This window comes from Petaurus breviceps, unplaced genomic scaffold, assembly GCF_028583685.1.
Source record: "Petaurus breviceps papuanus isolate PSGF00001 unplaced genomic scaffold, PetGlider_PUasm1.0 90925, whole genome shotgun sequence".
Classification (NCBI taxonomy): Eukaryota; Metazoa; Chordata; class Mammalia; order Diprotodontia; family Petauridae; genus Petaurus; species Petaurus breviceps.
The window spans coordinates 24,746,988-24,773,810 of NW_027187380.1; the positions used below are offsets into that span (position 1 = coordinate 24,746,988).

General features: G+C 37.8%; 1 protein-coding gene across 2 annotated transcripts in view; it reads right to left on the reverse strand.

Annotated features, from left to right (window-relative positions):
- Positions 1–20,919, reverse strand: part of APOH (apolipoprotein H) — a 28,373-nt gene extending 7,454 nt beyond the window's left edge. For both annotated transcript variants that reach the window (XM_069076599.1, XM_069076598.1), the window contains exons 1-5: positions 20,841–20,919; positions 14,860–15,036; positions 13,849–13,945; positions 9,894–9,970; positions 1,730–1,918 (exon numbers count right to left, since the gene is read on the reverse strand). In XM_069076599.1, coding sequence (XP_068932700.1) covers positions 1,730–1,918; positions 9,894–9,970; positions 13,849–13,945; positions 14,860–15,036; positions 20,841–20,904 — 604 coding nt within the window. In that variant the 5' untranslated portion in view covers positions 20,905–20,919. The remainder of the gene's footprint in view (positions 1–1,729; positions 1,919–9,893; positions 9,971–13,848; positions 13,946–14,859; positions 15,037–20,840) is intronic.
- Between the last annotated feature and the right edge of the window lie 5,904 nt (positions 20,920–26,823).

The following is a 26,823-nucleotide window of genomic DNA, read 5'->3' on the forward strand; positions in this document are numbered from 1 at the left end:
GTGTGTGTGTGTGTGTGTGTGTGTGTGTGTGTGTGTGTGTGTGTGTGGTTGTTGTTGTTGTTGGCAATAAATACTACAAAAGAATTTAACTTTTCTTAGATTTAAAAACATATGCTTCAAAATCACATCAAGGCTTCATTCCTCTTTAATCATACAGAGGAATGGACATAAACTGAATCTCTTCAATACGCATAAACATTCCACTTCCATAATTAGAAACTCTGACTCCCTTATTTAACCATAATCTCCTCTAACTCCACCTCTTTCTATACTTCACCTCTCCTCTACCTGTTCTCAAACCTAATTGAGACCTCTAATCTCATCACCCTTAGTATTTTCTGGGGCCATTACCCTGACATGACTTTATTTTCTTCCTGCTCCAGCTGTAAACCAATAGCAATTTCAACTCTGCATTGTCCTCTCCTCTTGAATTCTTTGGCCCCTTTCTGTTCTTTTCTTGCCAAATTTCATCCATGAATTATTCTCTTCTTATGTTTCCTCTACTCCTATCCAGGAACAGCTGAACACAGCTGAAGGAAGCCCCATGTGTTGACTAGGAAGATTTACCTTACCTAATCTCAACTGGGCCCTCACTGCAACAATATAATTCTTTTATTCCTCCCAAGATGATTCCCTGGTTAAATTCCTCCTGAAGCTATTCCCAACCTTCTTTTTCCTCCCCAAGCCTCCTACATCTTCCCCAACTCTCTCAGCTGAGGACCTTATCTGTTACTTTACTGAGAAAATTGATATTTTCCATGAGCTACATTTTCCATTCTTACCTCAAAAACCCCTTGATATTTTCTCTCATTTTTGCCTCCTTTCCTTCATTCTCTAAAAGGTAGCTTTTCCCCTTTCTAAGGCAAATCTCTCTCCATCTGTACTTGATCCTGTCCTCTCCCTTCTTCTCTACAGATTGTATCCTCATTCATTGTCCCCCCTTTCCCTATCTTCTGGTTACTTCCCTACTATCCCTTGCCCTCAAGAACAAAACAAAACAAAAGCATTTCAATTGACGCCACAATCACCTCAAGCAATTCTATATATCATTCTTAGCAAAACTCCTCAATAAAGCTGTCTCCACTCACTACCTCAATTTTCTCTCCTCTTATTCCTCAACCCCTTGCAAACTGGTTTTCAAAGTTTACTCAATTGTCATTCTTCATCCTTCATCCTTCACTGCCCATCTGCCATCTTTGACACTGTTCACCACCTTCTCTGCCTGTACATTCTCTCCTCTCTGACTTCTAACTCTGCTTTCTTCTGCTTTGCCTCCTCTTTCTCAGTATTCTCTACTGACTCATCTCTAACCATAAGTATTACTCAAGCAAATGACTTCCAAATCTAAATGTCCAGTGCCAATCTTTCTCCTCAATTTCAGCCCTATGTGCCTTAAACTCAGTGCATCCTAAACTGAACCCATAGTTTTCCTTCCCACTTAAAACCTCTCCCCATCCAATCTTCCCTATTTCTTAGAGGACACCACTATCCTTCTTAAGAACTCAAGTTCATAACGCTGGATTATCCAGGATTCCTCTGTTTCACTCACTTCACAGATCCAATTGGTTGCCAAATCTTGCAGTTGCTAAACATCTCTTTATAAACATTATAAACATCTCTTGCAATTGACCAGGTATGTGGCAGTAAAGGTTTAACTAGTTCCTTTAAAATGCTGATAGTTTAATTAACTTAATTGTATTGAAATATTAAAATTTATTGTGGCACTTACCCCTGCATTCTGGTAGTTCAGTCCAGTTCCCATGCTCTGTACATCTGATTGTGTCATTCCCAAACATTGCATAATGTGGCAAACACTGAAAGGTTACTGTGTCTTGATAGAACGAACTGTTTTCAGCTGATGACTTATGCAGTTTTAGTGTTGCAAAATTAGGTGTGGATGGTGGAGGACAAGTTACAGCTGGACAAAGAAAGCACAACAATTTCTAAGCGACTAATTGAATCTTTTTTTTCATTTTTCAAATGCTTTATTAACTTCTGATTTCCATCATTCATTTCCAAAAGATTTTGAGTTACAAATTTTCTCCCCATTTTTCCCCTACCCACCACCCCAAAATAGCAGTCCCACAGGATATCCCCTCCAGCAATCTGCTCTCTCCCATATTTTCTCCCATACCCCTTTCGACTTTTCCAGTAGGGCATGGTAGATCTCTATGACCCAGTATATCTTATTTTCCAATTATGTGTAAAATAGTATTAATAATAGCATATATATATATATTTTTAATATTTGATTTTGAAACTTTAAATTCCAGATTCATTCCCTTCCTCCCTTGCCACCTACCCTTACTGGGAAGATAAGCAGTTCAGTATAGGTTGTACATGAGTAGCTAATGCAAAACATTAACATAGTAGATATATTGTAAAAGACTGACTATATTTCCCTCCCTCCTATACCACCTCCCACTTGTTTTGTTCTCTGCTTTGATCCTGTACCTTCTTAAAAGTGGGTGCTTCCTACTTCCCTCCCCCCCAGCCTGCCCTCCCTTCCATCATCCCTCCTCTCATCCCCTTCCCCCTTACTCTCCTGTAGGATGAGATACCCTATTTAGTGTGTATTTCATTCCCTCCCCAAGCCAAATTCAATGGCTGATCCATTCCCTTTTGCCTTCCTATTCTTCCCCTCCATTGTAACCATTTTCCCTTGTCTCTTCTATATGAGATAGTTTACCCCATTCTGTCTCTCCCCATCTCCTTTCATTATATTCCTCTCTCACCTCTTAATTTCACCTTTTAAATATCGTCCCTTCCTGCTAAATTGGTCCTGCGCCCTCTAACTATGTATACCTGTAAACATATATACACACATTCACATATGTATTCATATGCCCATATACCCTCCTATATAGACATGTATATATATATACATATATATATATATATATATATATATATATTTCTATTCCCTTCAACTATTTTCATACTGAGAAAAGTTTCATCAGTTACAATTACTGTTTTTCCATGTAGGAATGTTAATAGTTCAACTTTGATAAGTTCCTTATGATTTCTTTTCCCTGTTTACCTTCTCATGATTCTCTTGCTTCTTGTATCTGAATGTCAAATTTTCTATTCAACTCTGGTTTTTCAAGCAAGAATGCTTGAAAGTCTTCTATTCCACTGAATGATCATATTGTCCCCTGAAACATGATACTCAGTTTTGCTGGGTAGGTGATTCTTGGTTTTAATCCCAGCTCCTTTGCCCTCTAGAATGTCACATTCCTAGCCCTTCAATCCCTCAGTGTAGAAGCTGCCAGATCCTGGGTTATCCTGATTGTGTTTCTACAACATTCAAATTGTTTCTTCCTGGCTGCTTGTAATATTCTCTCCTTGATCTGGGAATTTCAGAACCTGGCTATAATATTCCTAGGAGTTTTCTTTTTGGGATCTTTTTCAGGAGGTGATTGGTGGATTCTTTCAACCTCTATTTTGCCCTCTGGTTCTAAAACATCAGGGCAGTTTTCCTTGAGGATTTCTTGAAGGATGATTTCTAGGTTCTTTCTTTGATCATGGCTTTCAGGTAGTCCAATAATTTTAAATTATGTCTCCTGGATCTATTTTCCAGGTCATTTTTCCCATGAGATATTTCATATTAGCCTTCTATTCTTTCATTTGTTTGGATCTGTTTAACAGCATCTTGATTTCTCATAAAGTTTCCATTTGCTCCAATCTAATTCTTTTTTTTTTAAAGCAATTGGAGTTAAGTAACTTGCTCAAGGTTACATGGCCAGTTATTTTGTGTGGGTGTTAAGTATCTGAGCCCGGAACTGAACCCAGGTCTCCCAACTCTGGGACCAGCACTCTTATTCACTGCGCCACCTGGCCGCCCCTTCCAATCTAATTCTAAGGAATGATTCTCCTCAGTGAGCTTTTGAGATTCTTTTTCCATCTGGCAAATTTGGCTTTTTAAGGCATTCTTCTCCTCATTGCCTTTTTGAGCCTCTTTTGCCATTTGAGTTAGTCTGTTTTTAAGGTATGATTTTCCTCAGTCAGGCTGTTGACTCTCATTTCATAATTTTCTTGCATCGCTCTCATTTCTCTTCCCAATTTTTCCTCCACTTCGCTTGTCTGCTTCTTAAGGTCCTCTATGGCCTGTAAACAGCTCATATTTTTCTTGGAAGCTTTTGGTGCAGGAGTGCTGACTTCACTGTCTTCCTCCTGTCCCATGCTTTGCTCCTTTTTGTCCCCAAAATAGGAATCTAATGTTGGATTGCTTTGTCTGGTTTGCTTCCTTTGCCTGGTAATGTTGCTACTCAATTACTTGACTTTTGGGCTTTTTTTTTGCCACAGTAGGACTCTGCCACCAGACAGGAGAGCTTCGTTCCAAAAGCTGGGGTTTTCTCAGCTGTTAGAGGCATTAGTTGGGTGCCCTTCTGAAGCTTCCACACTCTCTGGCAAACTGGTCACACACCTCGGGACCTCCACCCTAGACTGCAATCCAGATCCAAGCTGTTAAAGCAACCATGATTACCCCTCAGACTGGTCGCTTTGTCCCCCTACACCCTGCCAGCCAGGAGCTAAAGCTGCCATGTGGGGACAGCTACACAGCCATGGCTCCTCAGTGGCTTATTGCCCCAGGGGCAAAAGCTGATACATTCCCAACTATTGGATCTCAAAGTCCACAGTACACTGACCTCTCAGTTTGTCCTTAGCATGTATGTGTTGATAATTCTGGACTGCCACAGGTGCTGGTGATCTGGAGTCCCTCCAGCAGGTGGCTGGTCAGGCCCACCCTGGGGCTAAAACCTGGGCTCAGCTCCCAGAGCACTGCACTGGCTGATTCTTGCCAGCCTGCCAGGCTGTCCTCAGCGGAAGATTAACTTCTCTGTGTCATTTTGTGAGTTCTATAGCTCCAAAGTTTGTTCAGAGCCCCCTTTTACATGAGTTGGGGAAGGTGGAAGCCAGAGCCCATGGGGAGGACCTGCTTCTACTCCTCCATCTTGACTCCCTATCCGACTAATTGAATCTTAAAACCCTGATCCCTTCAAAAGGGCAAAGCTAGAAATAAAGTGAAATGAAAAGTAACTCCTGCTGATGTTGAGAGAGAAAAAACTGTTAGCTAAAATTAGTTTTAAAGTTATATAAAAGTTGTACAACTCATTAAAAGTAATTTTTAAAAATCAAAACTAGGTTCAATACTGGATCTGTGTCCACCAGACAACAACCCTATCACTTTAGGTTCCTCATCTGTAAAATGAGCTGGAGAAGGAAATGCCAAACAAACCAGTCTAGTATCTTTGCCAAGAAAACTCCAAATGGGGTCGGGAAGAGCCAGACATGACTGAATATACCAGACACATGAGACCTGCCTATCATGGACTTTCAGTGGGATCAAGTATATATCCACACTCACAAAGTGAAAAAAAAAATTGAGGCCATCATTTAGATACTTTGAGAGAAAAAAGTGTGCTAGTTGACATATTTAGGTATTCTTCAGTGACAAGGGATCTAGTTATTCAACCAATTCCAATTCATGTAAGTTTATTATTGCATAACCTATATATCTAATGTGGTTAGAGCGGGGTTCAGGGACCCCTGGAGGACTGAAGTACAGGAGACAGTCGTCTGGAATAGATTCACAGACTCAACCATTCCCTAAGACAATTTTGCAAAGGTTTATTTTAATGCCAGTATAATGGGCAAAGCTCCTTGAAGGAACTTGGAATTTACCAGGAATGATGCTAAAGCTTATATAGGAAAAGTAGTGGATAATCTGGCAGATATGCTAACTAGAAAATAACATACAGCCTTTGTCACAGGCATCATTCACTACTGGACCCAGGTAAAGGGGTTTCTAAGGGCTGTATTTTTGTTCTGTTATGTCTGCAGCAAGATAGTTTTAAGAGTTGATGTTTATTTCTTGACCTCTGGATTGTATATGACAACTGTGAAATCAATACATGATAATTCTGTGGGTACAAGATAGTCCTGTTTTTACAAGGGAAATTCTACAGAGACCAGTTTGTTCTTGTAACAGGGAGTGATCATTTACCTCAGTGGGGCCCATTTATGAGTAATTGCTAGGCATAATGTCCTTGGGCTGAGGGAAAAACTGTCAGGGATGGTGTTTTGAGGCTAGGGAGAAATATGATCTTGAAATTGGGGTCCAAGCACAAGCGTCCAAGCACCCCATCATATCTACATCTTATTCATCAGAATAAATATGAATAAGCCCTTGAAAAGGCCATCTACAATAGGAAACTTCACTTCCTCTCCTCTCACTCTTTTCTTAAGCCACTACAGTCGGCTTCTGACTTCAAAATTCAAATGAAGCTGCTGTCTCCAAAATTTCTAATGATCTCTTAATTGCCAAATCTGACCTTGCTTCATCTTTTAACACTGTTGATCATTTTCTTCTCTTTGATATTTTCTCTAGATTTGGGGGAACATTTTGTTGTTGCTCAGTCATTTTTCACTTGTGTCTGACTATGATGCCATTTGGGGTTTTCTTGGTAAAGATACTTGATAAAATGGTTTGCCATTTCCTTCTCCAGTTCATTTTATAGATGAGGAACCTGAAGCAAACAGGGTTAAGTGACTTGCCCAGGGTCACTCAGCTAGTAAGTGCCTGATGCCAGATTTGAACTCAGGTCCTCCTGACTGGATTCTCTGCACCACCTGGCTACATGTTGGGGACACTACTCTCTCTTAGTTTTCCATTTACATATCTGGCTGCCACTTCTTAGTTTCCTTCATTGGATCTTCAACAAGATCATGTCCATTAACTGTGGGTATCCCAAAAGACTATCTCCTGACCCCTTTTTTTATCTCCTCTGTGATTTCACTTGGTTATCTCATCAGCTCCTGTGGAATCAGTTATCATTTCTATGCTGATGATTCTCAGATAACCTCTCTGCAGATCTCCATTCTCACATTTCTTGCCTATTGGATATTTCCACCTGGATATCCTGTGGATATCTTAAACCCAATATGCTCAGAAGTGAATTCACCTTTTCCAGAAACCCCCCCTTGCTTCCTAATGTCCCTACTACTTTTGAGGATATCACCATCTTCCCAGTCACCCAGGCTTGAAACCTAGGTATCATCCTCAACTCCTCACTCTCTTATCCACTATATCCAATCTGTTACCAAGGCCTGTCAATTTACCTTCATAACACCTCTCAAGTCTGCCCCCTTCTCTCATCTGACACTTCCAGTGCTCTGGTACAGGGTCTTGTCATCTCACAACTGGTTTACTGCAAAAGCGATCTGGGCAATTTCCCAGCCAACAAATCCTTTCTCCTTTCATTTGTCAAAGTGATTTTCCTAAAATGCAAATCTGATCATATCACACCCTCCCTTCTTCCTCCATTCAATCAACTCCAAAAGCTACCTCTCACTTCAAAGAAGTAAACATTTAAATCCCTTTTTTTAAGGTCCTTCATAACCTGCCCTCCCTGCCTTTCCAGCTTCTTATACCTTTTAACATCCACCCCACATACACTTTGATCCTGTGTTACTGACCTTGCTATTCCTCAAGCAAAGTGCTCCATGTCTTCCCTTAAAGCCTTTTCACCGGCTATCCCCCATACCTAAAACTCTCTCTCTCCTTACTTACTCTTGACTTCCTCCAAGCCTCAGCTAAATCCTATCTTCTACAGGAAGGCTTTTCTGATTCCCCCTTAATTCCTCTGCCTTCTCTCTGTTGATTATTTCCCATTCATCCCATACATAGCTTGTTTGTACACAGATATCTGCATGCTGTCTCCTCCGCTAGAGTTCCTTGACAACAGAGACTCTTTTGCCTTTCTTTGTATTTCCAGAACTTAGCACAATGCTTGACACATAGCAGGTATATTTGCCTGCTATGTGCAGGGTTAAGGTTAGAATGCTCACTTAATGTAACTTATTTAATGCATGAATTCAAGACTCTGTCAAATGTTTTGTTTGAAATCAAGATAAAAATAGTGTTCTGATTTATGTAGCTGTCCAAAAAAGGAAATGATATTATCATAATGATGGGGTGCTTGGGATCTATGTCTGTAAAATCAATTTGTAAAACCAGTCTGTAAAATCACATTTCCTCCTCCCCAGTCTCAGAGCATTAACTCTGCCCCTTCCCCCTGCCAGCACCCTGCCCAGCAACAACTCATAAATTGTTTATCTCTGCTTGGAACAATAACAAGCTACACCTATGAATCCTTCACCAAACCATCTATAAACATTTTAGCTTGGGCAAATGTTATCTCCCCTTAGTATAATGGCCAGCTGCATCTATGAATCCTTCAATGCACTATCTATAGGTTAACTCCTTAGCCAATTATACACATACTGAGTCTCCATTAGCCTTGGTTCCCAACATCCATCTTGTCAAACATGACACTGATATGTGGCAGACTAGACACTTCTCAGTCAGCCTTGACCACTAGTTGACTTAGTGATATTTCAAGCCTAAAACCACACCTCTAGGTAGCCCCCTCTTGGGCTATTTCCCAGTGAATTATGGGCAATACGCCTGAGCAGTTGACATTAAAAGTTCATATTCCTTTAAGGATGACCACTCCTTAACTTCTCCCTAATCTCACCCTTACTCACCTAGGTAGCATAATTGACATCTGATTTACTGTCTTGACTCCTTAAAAACTATACCTATGTCTTCTTTAAGTTTGCAGGTTCCCTAAGAACCCTTGCCCGCTGTAAAGCATAACAATAAACTTTTACAATCTTGACTTCAAAGTTTGCTTGGGCCTAGTGAATTCCTTCCAGACTCAGGGACTCTGGTCATCGATTAGAGCCCCCAGTATAACCTATTGCCATTCCCCCATCAATAATACCTCTTTATCAGACTATATATTGATCTTTGGTAGTAATAACTTACCTTTCTAAATTCCCACTAACTGTCCCATCAGTAATACATTCTAAAATCTTGCCAGGAATCAAAATTCAGGCCTTTTGACAACTGACCAAAGTTCACCAGTATGAATACTCTAGGGGAGTTGACTATTGAGGAAATTCAGGCACAGATTGTTTTGAAAAGTGGGTAGGCAAACCCTAATTGATCTGTTGTGTATGTCTGGAATTTAGGATATCAAGTTGTTGGGCTTTTTTAAAACTCCTGAAATTAATGCAATTTCTACTTCCCTTAATTGAGAGAGATCTCATCTAACAGGTAATTAATGAAAATAATAATAAAATAGCTGGATTTACATAGTGCTTTAAAGTTTGCAGAGCACTTTACATGTGTTATTTGCTTTCCCATAGTAGCCCTATGAATTAGGTATCATTATTATCCTCCTTTTACAAATGAGGACTTTTAGACTGAAAGAGGTTGAATATTTTGTCCAGGGTCACACAAGAAGTACCTAAGGTAGAAGTGGAACTTGGGTCCTCCTCACACCAATTTTAGCATTCTATTCACTATACCCCCTAAATGCTTCTGATCTAAAGAATGATTGTTTGCAAGACAATTTCTTTGCCCAGATGACAATATTATAATTACATAAAACTACAGTTGTAGGAGCTTGGGAATGTTTCCTCTTGCTCTCTGTACCCTGAAACAGTATACTGTCTGTGATTGCTCTGTTGCAACATTTCTTGGATAGAATTATGGATGCAAAATCAGTAACTCCTATTACAGGCATGACCCCAAATGGAAGGGGATTGGGCCTAAACCTGGATTCTCCCCATGATTTTCCTAATTATATAGCATCAACTCCCATGCGTAAAATGGCAACTGGAAAAAAGCATTGGAAAAATATTGGAAGTATCAGCCATAGCAGCCACCAATTCTAACAAAGGGATTCTCTACTCCAGACTAGGTAAAATTCCAGATGTGCAGAAAGGATTTTTTCTATCTATGGTTCCAAAGGGATATTATTACACTCTTCTGAGCCAGGAAGGGAGAATTCAGGGGAACTTTCCCAATACTAAGTGCTTACGAGAGCAATTGGGTAGGGAAGGGCTCCAATTTCCATCTTCTGTGCACTTAGCGGAAGCAGTTCCATTGAGATAAAACCTGAAAAGGGAGAAATCATTCTGTTATAGATTGAGATAATTTATTAATAATGGAGCATAAATGTCTTCTAGAGCCATTAGAAGGGAAAATGTATCACCTCCAACTGAGCAATTCACTTGCCCTACAGTAAGGCTCTCAACATATCAGCAAATACAATGAACTCTCACAAGAATTGGGAGATGGAGGAAACAAAATTCTCATGCTATAGACAGATCACTAAAGAACAACATGATGTTGATCTTTGATGGAATAATAACCCAGAATTTCCCTTTGGTAATCACTAGGCAATGTTTCTGATTTCTTTTATGAGCCAGGAAGTGCAAATGATAGGCAGTATGGTATATTCAGTAGAGTGGGTTAAATTCAGAAAGACCTGGATTCAAAATCTGCCTCTGAAACATACTAGTTATACCAACATGAGCAAGTCACTTAACTTCTCGATCAATGCTCCAGGTCACTCTAAAATTTTTAGTAACAAAAGCTGTTGAGCTGAATTGGTAAAAGGAGTTTCCATGCAAAAGAAAGAAGGAAAGGAATATTTATTTAGCTTAAGCCTACTGTGTTCCAGGTACTGTGCTAAGTGCTTTTACAAATATTCTCTCATTTGATTCTAATGACTCTGGAATGTCCACCTTAAATATTTATTATTGGGGCGGCCAGGTGGCAAAGTGAGTAAGAGCTCTGGCCCCAGAGCTGGGAGACCTGGGATAGAATCCAGGCTTAGATACTTAGCACCACATGCAGAAATAACTGGCCGTGTAACCTTGAGCAAGTTATTTAACTCCAATTGCTTTAAAAAAAAAAAAAGAATACTGGAGTGGTTGGTCATTTCCTTCTCCAACTCATTTTACATATGGAGAAACTGAGGCAAGCAGGATTTAGTGATTTGCCCAGGGTCACACAGCTAGTAATTGTCTGAGGTCAGATTCGAACTCAGAAAGATGAGTCTTTCTGACTCCAGGCCCATCACTTCATCCACCTAGCTGCTTGAAAACTAAAGCATGCAAAATCATAGGGTGGAGGGACAGAAGGAATGGATGGAAGGAATCTCGGAGATCATCTAGTACAACTCTCTGTAGATAGCTGAGGAAATTGAGACTCAGAGAGGTTAAATGACTTGTCCCAGGGTCCTCTAGGTATTACCTGATACTCTGCTATGATATGGCATTTATCCTGGCTTTTTAAAGGTTATTGCAAGTAAAGTATAAATCTTTGGAGGTTCCTACCAAGTGGGATAGTGTATAAATACAGATTTATCTTGGGTTTTATATTTGTTATCTGAAGATAAGCCTAAATTTGGAGAAGCTTGTCACCAGACTAATGATAGAGCGATTAACCAGTCCTTCATTTAGCCTTTATTAAGAGCCTGCTCTGTTCCTGGCCCTGTGCTAAGAGCCTTTGTTGTTGTTTGTCCTTTCCTCCAAGAGGATGGGGGTTGGGAATAGAGGGTGATGTCTTGATTTCAAGTGAATTGGATTTAAGTGAGGCAGAGATGTGTAAAGTCATCTGCCCTACGATCTCCTCCAGAGTCATCAGAATCCAATGGCAAGACATAGGTCAGGTTGACTGGCAATGGCCCAGGACTCAGTGGGAGACCTTGGCCCTTTAAGGCCTTTCCTAGGTATCATTTTATCTGAGGCAACACCCATTCAGTAAGTAGTTAAAGGCTAGGTAAGATCTGAGGTAAAAGATGCCCTTGCCTTCACAATAGAATCAATCAGGAAGGGGAAAGACCCTCAGAGTTTCTGACCAGAACAGAAACAATTGTTATTTACACTCACTCTGAGCCATCAGAAACACAACACTGAGCAAATGAGGCTTGAGCTGGGATCTCTTATTGGCCAATCAGTGTGAGCCTGAGTGATTTGGGTTTAAAGGCATAGTCTAGTAGTTTCATTTGAATCTCAATGGGCTTTATCAAAGCCTGGTTTTTCAGAGATATATTTCAGGAAATCATAAATGAAAACTATGTGAGACAAAGAGTTCATTGTCTCAGCTTTAAAAAAAGAGTGAGTATTAATAGCAATTATTTCTCTTCTGGTGAGAAATTCTGAGAGTTCTTTTGTGAAAGCAAAGTAGACCCTCAATTCTTAACTAGCCTTTAACTACTGAATGGGTGTTGCCTCAGATAAACTAAGACTTAGGAAAGACCTTAGATGAAAGAGACCCAGTGTTCCCATTACATCCTGGGCCATGGCTAGGTGCTAGAAATAGAAAGAAAGGGGGGGGAAAGTCCTACCTTTAGGGAGCTTATATTCTATTGTGAGAGACAATATGCAAACAACTATACACAAACAGGATTTGTATGGGTAAATTGGAGATAACCTCAGAGGAAAGGCACTAAGATTAAGGACAAGGTTTCCTTTAGAAGTTTGGACGTTAGCTGAGATTAATTTTTCAGTCATAGCAACATATACCAAATCATAGTGGGATTGTAATGTATATCAGGGGAGGGAGTACATAGACCAACAAAATCTTAAATCCTTGAAGTACTTAAATATAGACAGCAGGTAAATGCTTTCTTACCACTTTTGTTTTAACTGTGAAGAAAAAATAGGCATTGTTATTCCTCATTGCTAAGAGCTTGCTGGAATCAGCTTAAACAAGATCAGAGGATCCAATTGTTAATTTTTCAGTGTGAGCATTTATGCCTCAGAAATCAGCGAATGCTGGAGTGGCTAGGTGGTGCAGTGAATAGATCACCAGCCCTGGAGTTGGGAGGACCTGAGTTCAAATCTAACTTCAGACACTTAATACAAAACTAGCCATGTGACCTTGGGCAAGTCACTTAACCCCAATTGTACTACCTTCCCCCCTCCAAAAAGCAAAAAAAAAAAAAAAAGAAATGTGCACATCAAGGTTTGGTTTATTATTTTGTTGGTTTAGCCAAACGAATGTGATGGAGAAAAGGGAAAGGAAGGGAAAGAGCATTTACACAGCACCTACTATATGCCAGGCACTGCATTAAGTACTTTTTACATATATTGTCTCATTTGATCCTCACAGCAACAAGTACTTAAAAGGTGCTTTCATTATCCCCATTTGACAACTGAGGAAACTGAGACAAACAAAGTTTAAGTGATTTGCTCAGGATTAGACAGCTAATAACTATCTGAGGCTAGATTTAAATTCAACTGCAAATGTTCAAAATGATAATTATATATACACATATATAAATGATAATTGTTAAGTCAAGAAATGTTAATAATGCAGATTATACTTTAAAAGTATACTTTTTGGGGTAAGGGAGAGATCCAGTTTATAAACATCTGTGGGCACACTACTTAGTACCCTCCCCACCAGTGTTTGTCATCGAGTTTGTCATCTTTTAATCCTAAACCCTATTATTGAGATTTCACCCAGAATTTAAATGAAATCCTTGTGTTGCTTTAAGGTTTTAACTCTACCTCTTCCAGAAAGTAGTAAATCAGAAATAGGAAAATTAAATTTAGCAATCATTATTACATTTTGCCAATCTACCTATCTCTATTCTGTAGTTCACTAGAGAAACTACAATTTATTTGCTTTCAGCAAAGAATCTCATTGTTCTTTACCAAGCAGATTATCAAAAAGACAGAAAGAGAAACCCAAGGGTAAAGAGTAATTAACCAAAAACCAAATGAGTTGGTAGAAATTTAATTTGGGACACTTTTGCATTTTTTCTTTTGTTCTAGTTGAAGGGTATAGAAATGAACCTTTTAGTTAACTAATTTATTCCACAGGATTCAAATCCTGGCTCTGCCACTTAACCATCTCTGTACCCTTGAACAATGTATTCTCTTGGTCTCAGTTTCCTCATCTCTAAAATGAGGGAATTGGACTAGATTAACCCTTTAGGTACCTTCCAACTTTAAATATCTCTGGATGAAAAGTCTTACCCTTTATTGCAAGTAAAGTTCACAGAATTAGGGTATTCAAAGGTTGTATAGCGCACAACTCCATTTTCTAAAATTCCAGCAAAAGGACACACTCTGGCTATAATTTAAAAGATAACAAAAATTAATATATTTTCATGGAATTTTCTCTTAAAATAAAACCAATACATAAGTAATTTTTATGATAAGGTAGATTCAACTGATTGACAAAAGGTCATATAACCAAAATTACCAGATCACAGAATAATTTATATTGTAACTTTGGACTACTTAATTATTAACCTAGATTGCCATAGAGTTGGTCTAGATGACTATCACATATTTGACTGCACACAGCATCAAAAATACTGGGCTTTCTCAACTGTGTCTAATGCATCTGTATTGCATAGACAACCTAAGGAATTATTTTTAGCTCCTAGAGAGTAATAGGGATGAACAACAGTTCAAAAGTTGAAAATTTGTTTCAAATACATATACTCTTATTTCAATGTAAAAGCAGAATGGTACCTTATTGCCTCAGTAATTTCCTGTTTTATATCCATTTGATATAGAGTTGAATTTTAAGGCACCATTTTTTCCATTCTTATCTGTTCATTCCCCTCCCTTTATGTTCTGCAACAAAATCTTGTCTTATACTTTCCCAAGACCTCAAGGTCAGTGATCTCCCCATTGTTCCCAAATAAACCCTTGTTTCTTTCTCCTAATTTTTTTTTCCAGTTCTTGTTCATTGGCACTCCTTCAACGTCTGTAGTATCAGTTGTATCTAAACACTCCCATAGAAGACATAATGGGTCCCAAAGATTTCCCCACATTCCAGTTGGGGAAAGATGATATAACCTAAAGAGTTGACTTGGGGTGTCTAGGTAGCACAGTGAATAGAGCACCGGCCTGGAGTCAGGAGGACCTGAGTTCAAATCCGGTCTCAGACACTTGACGCACTTACTAGCCATGTGACTTTGGGCAAGTCACTTCACCACAATAGCCCTCCAAAAAGAAAAAAAAGAGTTGACTTACCTTGACATTTCAGGGTGTTGATGGGCCACATTCCAGTTAAAGGGCATGTAAATTTCCTCATTCCCCCTCGTGACACATAACCAGGCTTGCAAGAATACAAAATTTGTTCCCCTGGGTCATAGCTGAATTTTAATGGAACAACTGTGGAAAATGGTAGCTCTTGTGGCCTGGGACAAGCTGAAAAAAAGCAGGGAAAGAGGACTTTGAGTAGAACCTCTATGTTTACCCTTTAAAAACAAAATATAGGAATAGAAACAGTTCTGACAGGTAGGGAAGGACATACAAACTGATGCATAGTGAAGTAAGCAAAATCAAGAAAATAATATATGTAATTAGGGAACTTTTCATTTCAGTCACGTCCAACTCTGTAATCCCATTTGGTTTGCCATTTCCTTCTCTAGCTCATTTTATATATGAGGAAACTGAGGCAAAGAGGGTTAAGTGACTTGCTCAGGGTCACACAGTTAGTAAGTGTCTGAGGCTAGATTTGAATTCAGGAAGATGAGTTTTCTTGATTCCAGGCCTATCACTCTATCAGCTGTACCACCTAGTTGCCCTTAATTTCCTAGGAAACTAGAAACATTAAAAGGAAGCTAAAGCCCAAGTAAATGAGTAATCTTGACCCTAGAGAAGAGATGAGAAAATATACTTTCATTCTTTTGGTAGAGAGGACTAATGGAAATATAATGTATACTATAAGCAATGAGGAAATAGATGATTTTTTAAGACATAGAAAGATTTAGAATTGATGCAGAATGAAGCAAGCAGAACCAAGAGAATGATTTTTATTTTAGCATCAATATTATAAAATGAGCACATAAAAAGATGTTGATTATTAGTTTTACTTAATTGTTTTATTTTGCTACAAAAAAATCTTTCATGAAGTAATCTGTAAGTATAATGTAAAAACAAAAAGAGTAAAAGGATAAAATAACCAAAAAGAAATGGAATATTGTAAACATCGACAGGCTTGATCATTGTATTATTATATATTATATATGTTATATATTATATAACAAGTAGATTATTGTTTGTTGTTTTTAACTCTTTGTTGCTAGGGTAGGGTTAATTAAAAAAAAAAATAGGGAGGCTAGGTGGCACAGTGAATAGAGCACCAGCCCTGGAATCAAGAGGACCTGGATTCAGATCCGGCCTCAGACACTTAACACAAAAACTAGCCATGTGACCTTGGGCAAGTCACTTAACCCCAACTGCCCTCCAAAAAGCAAAAAAAAAAAAAACAAAACAAAACCAACAGGGTTTATCCAGAAATGACTAATATAAAAACATGTTAGTAATACTTTAAAAAAAATTAAACATAATATATAAACTTCAAGTTTCACAGTCATTCTGTTAGCTCCCGGTGCTCAGAATTAGAGAGGAAAAAAGGGAAAAGTGGTCTGGGTTTTTGTTTGATTGTAGCCGAATAAATGAGATATGGGATGGTTTCACCATAGATGCAGTGGTTTTAGGGAACACTGTTAAAAGTTCTAAGAGACATTTATGCCTCCCCTGGTGGGGAGGAGGAAAGAATGTGTCCTTCAAACACTATTTTTTTTTTACCTAAATAAGCATCCTTACTAACATATTTATGTTGTAGTAAGGCTTAAGTCCATAGTAAGTAAAACAAATTTCACGGTACAATATGGTTAGGAAAGGAAAAGAAACTTAACCTAGGAAAAATATTGTAGAAAACACCATACTGATTTTAATTCGTTAATCATTTATTGTATTCTGAGCTAGGCCCTGGGATACTAAGAAAAAAAATAGTCTCTGCCCTCAAGAAGCTTACATTCTACTATAGAAGATAAATAAATGATTAGAGAATCCTTTACCTTCCAATCAACTGACAAATATTAATGCATACTTAAGTTACAAGTCACTATATAAAAGTAATGTAATATGGCTATAAGTAAGGAAACTATCTCTTCTGGGGGATTTGTTAATTCAAGGCAACTTCAAATGCTTTCCTCTCAGTTGACTAAGGCAACCCTCTAAGATTGTAAATTACAAAATGGTCACTGTTCTGCATTGGTGTTTTCTCCCTGGGAGTTCCCTAGAGCAATGAAATCACAGATCCAGGACTGCCTTCCCTCCACCAAAAAGCAGATACTTGATATTTAAATCTATGTTGTCCTTCACAATAGGGACCTATAATGATATATAATGATGCTACTAACTAAGCTTAGCTAATAACAAAGAGTTAGGGTCATTAGAGTATGAGTTCACAGCAGGAAAACCAATGATTAATCTGGAAGCAGGAGTGATATAGAGAGGGTGTTTGGTGACTTCTTTTTAGTGGGATCTGGTAGGAGCCAAGGTCCTATAGCTGCTCAGCTGGAAGCTGCAAATGAAAATTTAGGCTTTGATGGTCAATTCTTAGAAAACTGGGAGAAAACTAGTGAAATTTAGTAAAATTTGCTTCAAGAAACTTGTAAAAATTACTTTCGGATACCAATGCCAAAGTGAAGGAGATAGAGAAAGGTGAAAGAGAAATCATCTTTGGAATTTGGAACATGGAAGCAGCCAGATGAGGAAGGAATGAATACATGAGACATGAAGCCTTGAACCAGAGATGTACTGGAACAAGCTCAAACTAGCTGGAGATAGCTGAATGTTAAATTTTCAATGTGAGTATGTTATACTTTAGGAATCTGCAATATTACAAATTAGGATTTGATTTCTTGTTTCGTTGATTGTCTAGAGTCTAGACTTAAGAAAGTGATGGAGAAAATGTTAATAGTGCAGATTAAACTTAAAAGTGTGTCCTGCATTCATGTTTCACGCACACACACACACCAGTGAATAGTTAAACATTTATCATCATATACCTGCCTAAAACCCAGGAGGAATAACTGATAGAGATTCCTTTCTTGTTGAGAGTTTGTAGGAAGCAATATTGAAGGCCATAGAGAGGGGGTAGAGAGAAGAGGAGGAAAGATGAGGAAAAAGAGGAAAGGGAGAAACACTTATTAAGCTCCTACTATATATACAAATATTTCATTTGATGTTCACCACAGTCCTGAAAAATAGGCAATGCTATTATCACTATTTTACATTTGAAGTAACTGAGGCAGACAAAGGTTTGCCCAGGTTTACACAGCTAGTAATTGTCCAAGGCAGAGCTTAAACCCAGGTCTACATGTCTGTAGCCCCAGACCACTGTGATATCGAGGTACCTCTAGGTATATAAAACGAAGGTTATGTAAGGCATGCAGAATGAAGGGAGGTTATTTAGGGTTGCACTTGGAAAGGTCTTTCCTAAATCCTAGGCTCTCATACCCTATAATTCAGAGCTCAGCATGGTAGAGTGGAAAGAATACCCTTACAACTCTAAATCCTGCAGTAAGTAGATTTCAGAGGATCAAAGCACAGGCAGCCATGGCCAGTCAATCCCACAGCAACAGAACTGGAATTGATATACACCAGTCAAAGCCAGGCAGAAGGAACTTGAATAGAAGGAAGGTCAAACAAAGTATATTTACTCACATTTATAGAATACTATAAGATTTACAAAGGACTTTCCCCATATCAACTCTGTTAGGTGGATAATAAAAGTAATTATGAGAATTTTACAAACAAGGGAACTAAAGTCCATAAAAGTTATAAGAGACTTGCTCTTGCTCTTTTTTTTTTGCCTTTTTGGAGGGGGGAAGGCAGGGCAATGGGGGTTAAGTGACTTGCCCAAGGTCACACAGCTAGTAAGTGTTAAGTGTCTGAGGTCAGATTTGAACTCAAGTCCTCCTGACTCCAGGGCTGGTGCTCTATTCACTGTGCAATCTAGCCACCCCTAAGTGACTTGTTCTTGATCATAAAATGACTGGACCAATGCTGAAACTCAGGGCTTCTAACTCCAAGATCAGTGTTTCCACAAATAGACCCAGCATTCCATAGTTGTTGTAAAGAATTAAGATGAAATTAACAGAATCTGTTCATTGTAGGATGATAGAATTATATCTGCAAGGGGACCTTAAAGGTTATCTCATCCAACACCTTCATTTTATAAATGAGGAAAGTGAGAGCCAGGGAGGATAAGTGACTTGCCCAATATCACACACTAAAGGGCAGAACTGGGAACCCAATTCAAAATACTCAAAACACTACCCTTTCTATCTGTTATTGATAAACTTTCCCTTTCTGTACACATCCTATGCTGATTTTAAAGTATTCCTTAAAATATTTAAAAGGTTAGTATTCTATTATACGGGAATAGAGGGAAAAGGTTAGGGGCCAAAGATGCCCCTTTGGTCTTCCTCCTGTTGGGTTCTTGGTGCTTAGGAAACCTCAGAAAATTAAAGGGATTAAAAAAAAATAAAGGGGGAAGTAGCAGCAAGAAATGTGAAAGTGGCACCAGTGAGCAGGAAGCACATTTTACCACATTCCTCCAAAACTATCCTCTTTATCCTACTATCATAAGAACTTGAAATTCCCTAAGAATTCATTGCCTTAGTTTAAGGCCATGTTTCTAAAAAACTTGCTTATAAAAATACACACATACCTTGGAAGGGTCCCATACTATTCCTTTTTCAACCATAAGTACCTCAGTTTAATTTAGTTATTTGGGAAGTAGAAAAAAGCCTTAAAAGGATGGTACAAGCTTTGACTGAGGAGTAAGAAGGAAACAAAGGTCTACATTACATAGTTGTTGAAAAGAGAGGACAGGCTGAGGTTTACAGTAATGGGCAGTCATCAGGACCTCAGAGAAAGAATAAGGGCACTGGATAAATCCGAGGGGCAAATGAAGAAGAGAACAACCTAAAATCTGTCCTCTATAATTATAGTCTTCCTTAAAGTCAGCTCTGCCATTGGCTCTCTCATCAGTCTCTCTAATATCTTTACAATGGCACCAACAGAAGACAATTTGAAACAGTGAAAGGAAAGTTGTTTAGGGCATCAGAGGTGGTTGTTGTTCAGTCTTGACTGCATCTACATGACCCCATGGACTTTGTGCATGATGTTTTCTTGGCAAAGATACTGGAGTGGTCTGCCATTTCCTTCTTCAGTGTGTCCCCATTTACAGATAAAGAGATGAGGCAAATAGAGGTTAAGTGAATTGTCTAGGGTCACACAGCTAGTAAGTGCTGAGGCCAGATTTGAACTTAGAACTTTCTGACTCCAGATCGAGTGCTCTATCTACTGCACCACCTGGTTGGTCATCAAAGGACCTGAGTTCAATCTTAGCTTTGATACTTACCTTTGTGAACCTGAGCAAATAACTTTTCTAAATTTTCCTTATTTGTAAAATGAGGGGGTTATACTAGATAGACTCTAAGTTCATTTACAGTTCTAAAATTATAACCCTATGAATTTCATGAAGAGAGGTAAGAATATCTTTGCTAACAGAAGTCAACTTTCCAAAAGTGAGGTAGAATTGATGATGCAAATGTAAATAAGGTCCTAAGGTGGGTATTACCAAAAAGAAATCTTCATTGGAGGGATCAGGTTTGGAAAACAATTTCTAAAAATAAAAATATTAATTAAAAATAATGATTTTGTAGAGTGCTCTTAAAGTTTTCATTTTACACATTTTATATACAACCAGTAGTTATCTGAGGTTGGATTTGAACTTATGTCTTCCTGACTTTAGGTCTAGCTCTCTATCCACATAATCAAAGTAGGAAAACAATTAAATGGGAAATGTAAATGATAATTATTTTTAGGTTCTAGCATACCATTGTCTGTGTAGCTATTTTCTTAGAAAATACAAGTATCCTAAAGGCTTATTAGGTCATTAATAAAGTTAATTTCCACTAGAAAACCTGTTTGAAATTATATAAATTTGTATATACCGGTTCTCAAATTATATTCCCAGTTACATATTATAAAAACCTAATATTGCATGGAAATTCCATGACATGAATATTAGATATATCCCCTAACACCAATATTATAAAGGGACTTATCAATTTTTCTTGAACCTTTACAAGTACTAAATGGTTGTATGTATTAATTATTTCGCAAATGAAAAAAGAAATACTTACTCCGTCCTGCAATTACACAATGGCTAAGAAAGCTCACCAACAGGACTAACACAGGAGAAATCATGATGAAGGATTCTCACAAGAGCAATCAAAATGGCCTCTCTCTGTTAAAAAGAAGGATACAAACTGGAGAATGCTTAAATATTAACTATTTTCATTTACTTTAATCTTTGTAAATAGAAGATAAAGTATCAGATTTGGAACCAACTCAGATAACTAGTATTCTCTAATGATTTACAGTAATTTCTACAGTTCCATTGTGAAATCTTTGGTGGTGTTTTCTCTGTTTTAGTGACATCTGTGATTGTGACATAAACTTTTTCTTATTTCTTCCACATGGATACTGATAATTTCCAAATATGCTTATTCAGGACAGATGTTTCATTCTATTTTCATTTTCATGTTTCTTAGGTTCATGAAAAGGCATCATACTAGGGCAGAAAAAAATATATTGGACTAGTAGTTGAGATCCAATTTCTAGCCTTGGTTCTGTTTCTAACTAGTCAGGTCATCTTGGTTAAATCACAAAGTTTCACATTTTCATAATTGGTTAAATGAGAATGGCACTGAATGATCTCTAAAGTACATTTTAGTTTTAAGATTCTATAGGATATCTATATTGAAACAACTGACTGCCACCTGAAACTAAATATAACAATAATAATTACTAATATTTATATAATTGAGTTATAAATTATTTTCTAGATATTATCTCATCTTAGGCTTACCTTCTTTCCACAATAAATGATCAACCCTTCCCAATTTTTGCATTTTTGTCAACACATACATAGTCTTCCAGGTCCCCTAGGTTTAAAACTCTGGAGTCATTCTCAACTCACCTTTCTCCACATATCTCATATTGAATATTGACAAACTCCTACTGGTTTCTCTTCAATATGTTTTAGAACTCCTCTATTTATTTTATTTATATTATTATCCAAGTGCAGAAAGGGAAAAAGTATATTTTATGGAGTTGCAGTAGAGTGTTTGCAGAGTTACCTCTGCCTGGTTCCTGCCTGGGCACTTTGGAGAGGTCAAAGAAATCCCTTTATTGGTTACTGAGTAAGAGTGGTTCAATGGACATTTAAAAAGGGAGTTATTCTACCCTATTACTCTCTTCCTATCACCTTCCAAGTGGCATTATGTAGCTCAGAAAATTCCCTAGAAAAGTAGGTGAAAAAGAGTTCTCCCTTTGCCCCACCCTGCAACTGTGAGAATGTGTCAGCTAAAGGACATCTCCTGCCTTTAGTTTGAGACTAGTTCTCAAACCTGTAACTGTCTCTTCTGTTTTTGTTTCTTTCCTGAGTGTAAGTGACTAAACATGGACCTTGGAATGGATGTATCTAGGCTTGGAGGTTGCCTTGGGAGCTTGAGATGCCCAAGGGTTCTAGATTCCTTGGTCAGAATAACCTATAAGCAGTGGAAATTTTTTTTTATCAGAGAATACCACCAAAAAAGGGAAGAGCCCAACCTCTGGCCTGAATGACCAGGAATGGACATCAGAGGGACAATGCAGAGCTGAAGTGAAATGTCACTTTGGGAGATTTCTACTGCCCCCCCCCAAATATTGCTTCATGTTCTTTTTTAGAAAATTTATTTATTTTATTCTGAACTTGAGATAAAACAAGCCTTTCTATAACATAGTACAATAGAAAAGATGATTGAACATTAAACTGTAAATCTAATTTTGTACAATTTGCTATTCCTTTTAAATACACAATATAGTTATCATGTAACTTTTTTCTCTTTTTTTCTTCCAACTCCAACCCCCCTTTCCTAGAGATGGCTACCATTAGACATGAATGTGTGTGTGTGTGTGTATTTCTATTTATCAGTTCTTTCTCAAGATGCAGATGGTGTCTTTCTTCATAGGTCCTTTGTAGTTAATTTAGGTATTTCTAGTTGCTAAAATGACTTATTCACTCAAAATTTTTCTTAAAACAATAGCTGTTACTGTATACAATGTTCTCTTGTTCTGTTCATTTCACTCTTCATTATTTCATGCAAGTCTATCCATGTTTTTCTAAGATCACTGAGCTCATCATTTCTTATAGCACAGTAATATTCCATCACAATCATATACCACAACTTTTTCGTTCAATCATTCCCCAATTGATGGACATTCTGATGAGAAGTCTCAGTATCCTGGGGGAGTATAACAATAATCATTAATGAACCCTAATTTTCTGTCTTTTCTGTTACAGTATGCTTATGAATGTTTTGTGTTTAGTATTTCCTTTGTGAGTAGGAAATAAATACCTGTCCCACATCCAATTCTTATTGCACATTTAGTATCTTTGTATTTCCTCTTTTGGGAAGGCCCTAGGCATGGGCCTAATCCTCAACTTAAACAATATTCCCCCAGGATTCTGGGGTGGGACAAAACCAAAGAGTTTGATAAAAGGGAACTTAACCTGTTTTATTATAGGCCATATTCAATATTGACCTTGGTCCAGACCCCATACCTGGGTTCGGGGTCCTTTAGTGTAAAGGAAAAAGATATAGCTCCCCAGTCTTTTGCACCTAGCAGCAATTATCATTAGAGAGAGATGAAAATATGGACAGTGACTTCAAAGAGAAAATGGGTGAGTTGATAGCATTGTCAGGAGTTATGAACCACATCTAATTCCGTCAATTCCTTCTTTGTTGGAACACCTCAAATTTTTGTAAAACGTAGATGTTGGATAGATAAATTTGAAAACTCAGGTAATCAGAAATTCCCAGATATATATTTTTTCTCAGTTTAGACATTTTTTCCCCCGAAGAGGGCTATGCAAACATTACAAGAAACTGTAATAATTTTTTACATTCAGCTCGGAATGCATCATTACATGCAATTTGAATGTTAGATCAATACATATTTGATTTTTAATGTTCAACAGTGAACTAAAGCCAACATTAACCTGAGGAATTGGCTAATATTAAATAGTCAATGTAAACCAAAACTCAAAGTCTTCTGCTGTAAAGTCTACTGCTATAATTCTCCTGATCAGTTAGGGAATGTATAAATGTTAAATTGAAGGTATATTCACTGCTAAATTGATATATTTTGATGTTAAAGGTACTGATCCCAAATACCCAATAATCTTTTATGAATCAGAATATATAGACAGTAGAATTATATATACATACATATGTAGATATATACATATGTACACATATGTGTAGATACATATACATATTTCTGCATATATTTATCTCTCCACAAAACTTATCTTCACAGTGTATTTTGCAAAAGATTTTACAAATGTTTCCCTGTCCTAATTTTCAGATAAGACATTAACTTATGAGTTCAAGGACCCTACCTGATGTGCATGTTAGACCTCCTATTTCTAGAACCATGTGCAGTCAGTAACTTTCTTATTTACTTTACTAGCACAGACTTTGACCACAAAATTAAACATTTAGTAACATTTTGATTGTCTGAAAAGTAGGTTCTTGTTTGTTGGGACCCAGATCAATATTCAGTAGAAAAAAATATATCCACTTTTCTGCCTATAATAACAAAGTACTATTTGCACACTTATAATCAGGCTAAAAAATGTGTTACTCAGTTTGATGAATTTATTCTAAGGAAATCCACAGTTGACACTGTCAGCACTAATGAAATTTTACTGAGGTCTGTTGCTTAGCTTCTGCTATCAAAGATATTGAGGCTGCAAATTATGATGCAGCTCTTTCTAGTAGGGGCTCCCACAAATTCTTTTTGTCCGTCTACTTTTTCATTACAAAGGACACATCTCTCATATGTGTCCTCATCTCTCTATTCACATAGCCTTGGTGCAGGTCCTCATCACCTCTTTCTTGGATTATTATAATATTTTGTTATTATTATTTAATAATCATTAGCAGTTATTATAACAGCTTTCTAGTTTGTCTCCTTGCTTCAAGTCCCTCACTACTCCAAATCATCCTCCTGACTGACTAACTGACAAAGTTATTTTCCTAAAGCACAAGTCTGCCCAGGTCATCATACCCTCCCACCCTTCCCCATATAAACTCCAAATGACTCCAAATTATCTCCAGAATCAACTATAAAATCCTCTGGTTGCTATTTAAGGCCTCTCAAATCCTGGTCTCTTCCTACCTTTATAATCTTCTTACACTTTAACCCCATCCCCATTCTATACGTTCTTTGAATAGGATGCTCAATCTCAAGGGTCCATGCCCTTTCCCTGGCCATCTCTCATGCCTGGAATATTCTCTCTCTTCACTTCCACTTCCTGGCTTCCCTAACTTCTTTCAAAAATTAGCCCAAATCCCAATTTCTGCAGGGGGCCTTCTCAGAGGCAATCTCCTTCACCCCCAACTTCCCTTCTGAGATTACCTGGTATTTACATAGGATACCTCTGTACTTAACTTGTATATACCTAGTGATCTGCATGTTATCTATCCATTAGAATGTGAGCTCCTTGAGGGCAGGGACTATGTTTCTTTGTGTCTCCAGTGCTTAATATGGTGCCTAGCACTTAGCAAGTGTTTAATACATGCTTGTTGACTGAATGCCTTACAAAGAGAAGCTCCCCTCTTTCCCACTTCCAGGCACCTGACTTTTTGGTACTAGCATACTCTCTCCTTAAGCTTCCCCTCAGCATGGAATGGAACTAACTCCTCTGTCAAAATATCCTTTGCAAGGCCAAGATGGTGCTAACCAAAAGGGATGCTCCTTTTTCTAAATTTGCTAGTGATGTCACTCCAGCTGTCTTCTCAGTTGCCCCCTCTTTTCCTAAATAGTATCACACATCAAGACAGTAAGAGAGGTGTAATGGTACCTCTTACTTATACATTAAAATATGATCATGTCCATTGATGTATTGATTCATTTAAGCTGTCTGGGCCTTCTGTGACTATATTAATTGAGAGGAGGTGGATCTCCAATTCCCCTTACACTATGATCAGATATACTGTTAGACTTGGTTCATGTGTTAGTTTTGCTGAAATTCTTTTTCATATTTTCTTTCTTTGTTCTTTTTTATAAGGAATGCTTGCTGAGTGGAGTAGAAGAGATATTTGGTACTGAAGATGATATAAAAACAAAGAATGCTAATAAAAACATTTTCTAAAAGAATGACTGGGTCAGAAAACAAATTATAATGTAAGAAAAGGAGGTTAGGTCTGGATTTATTGATTAATTCGATGAATCCCCCAATCATCTTGATGAAATTACAGGATACAGACCTTAATCTAAAGGACACTTTCAGTAGAGGTAAACTTGTGTCTTAGCTTGTTCAGAGAGGATACAGAAAACTATGTCCCCAGGGACATCTGCTCCTTCCAAGATGATTGGCAGAGAAGGCGGGATCTTGCTGAAAGAGCCACTTTTTTCCTCTGTGGTATATAAAAGTAAGGTATGATACAACCCAACCCATTTTATTTACCTGTGTTTTTTTTTAGCCTTAGACTTCCAGAAGCAAGTATAGCAAACGGAAGGGTTGGGAAGAAGAATTCTCCCTTTCTCACTACCCTGTGAACAGAATATATTAGCTTGCAGCAGAAGTATGAGGAGAGTGGCCTCTGTTTGTCCAGGCAAGTCTGAGCATTGCATTCAAGGATTTTAAATTCCTGGCTGCTTTCTGCCTTTTTCTTTTCCTTCCTTTTCTGAGAATAGGTTAGAGACTAGTAATCTAGTGAGAATGGAAATTTCTAGCTTGGGAGGTTATCTTGAGATTTATCTCAATTTCAAACATTCCTAAATTCTAGAATTCCCAAGAGACTGAGAGTTTCTAAGTTTCAGGAGGCTGTCTAGGGGAGGAAAATTTCCTAAACAATGCATATATTGGAGAAGGAAGAGCATTCTCATTAGAGAATTTCCCTATAGCTAAAAGAAAAAAGTCATGCCATAAAGGGCCAGGAAATCTCGATTTTATTAATCTTTTGTGAAAGATGAATTGCTCAGACAGCATATATCTAGGGGGAATAGCAAGTATTTATTCAAAGTCCTACAAAGTATCTTGACCTTTTTGGGCTACCCTAATGAGTTGAA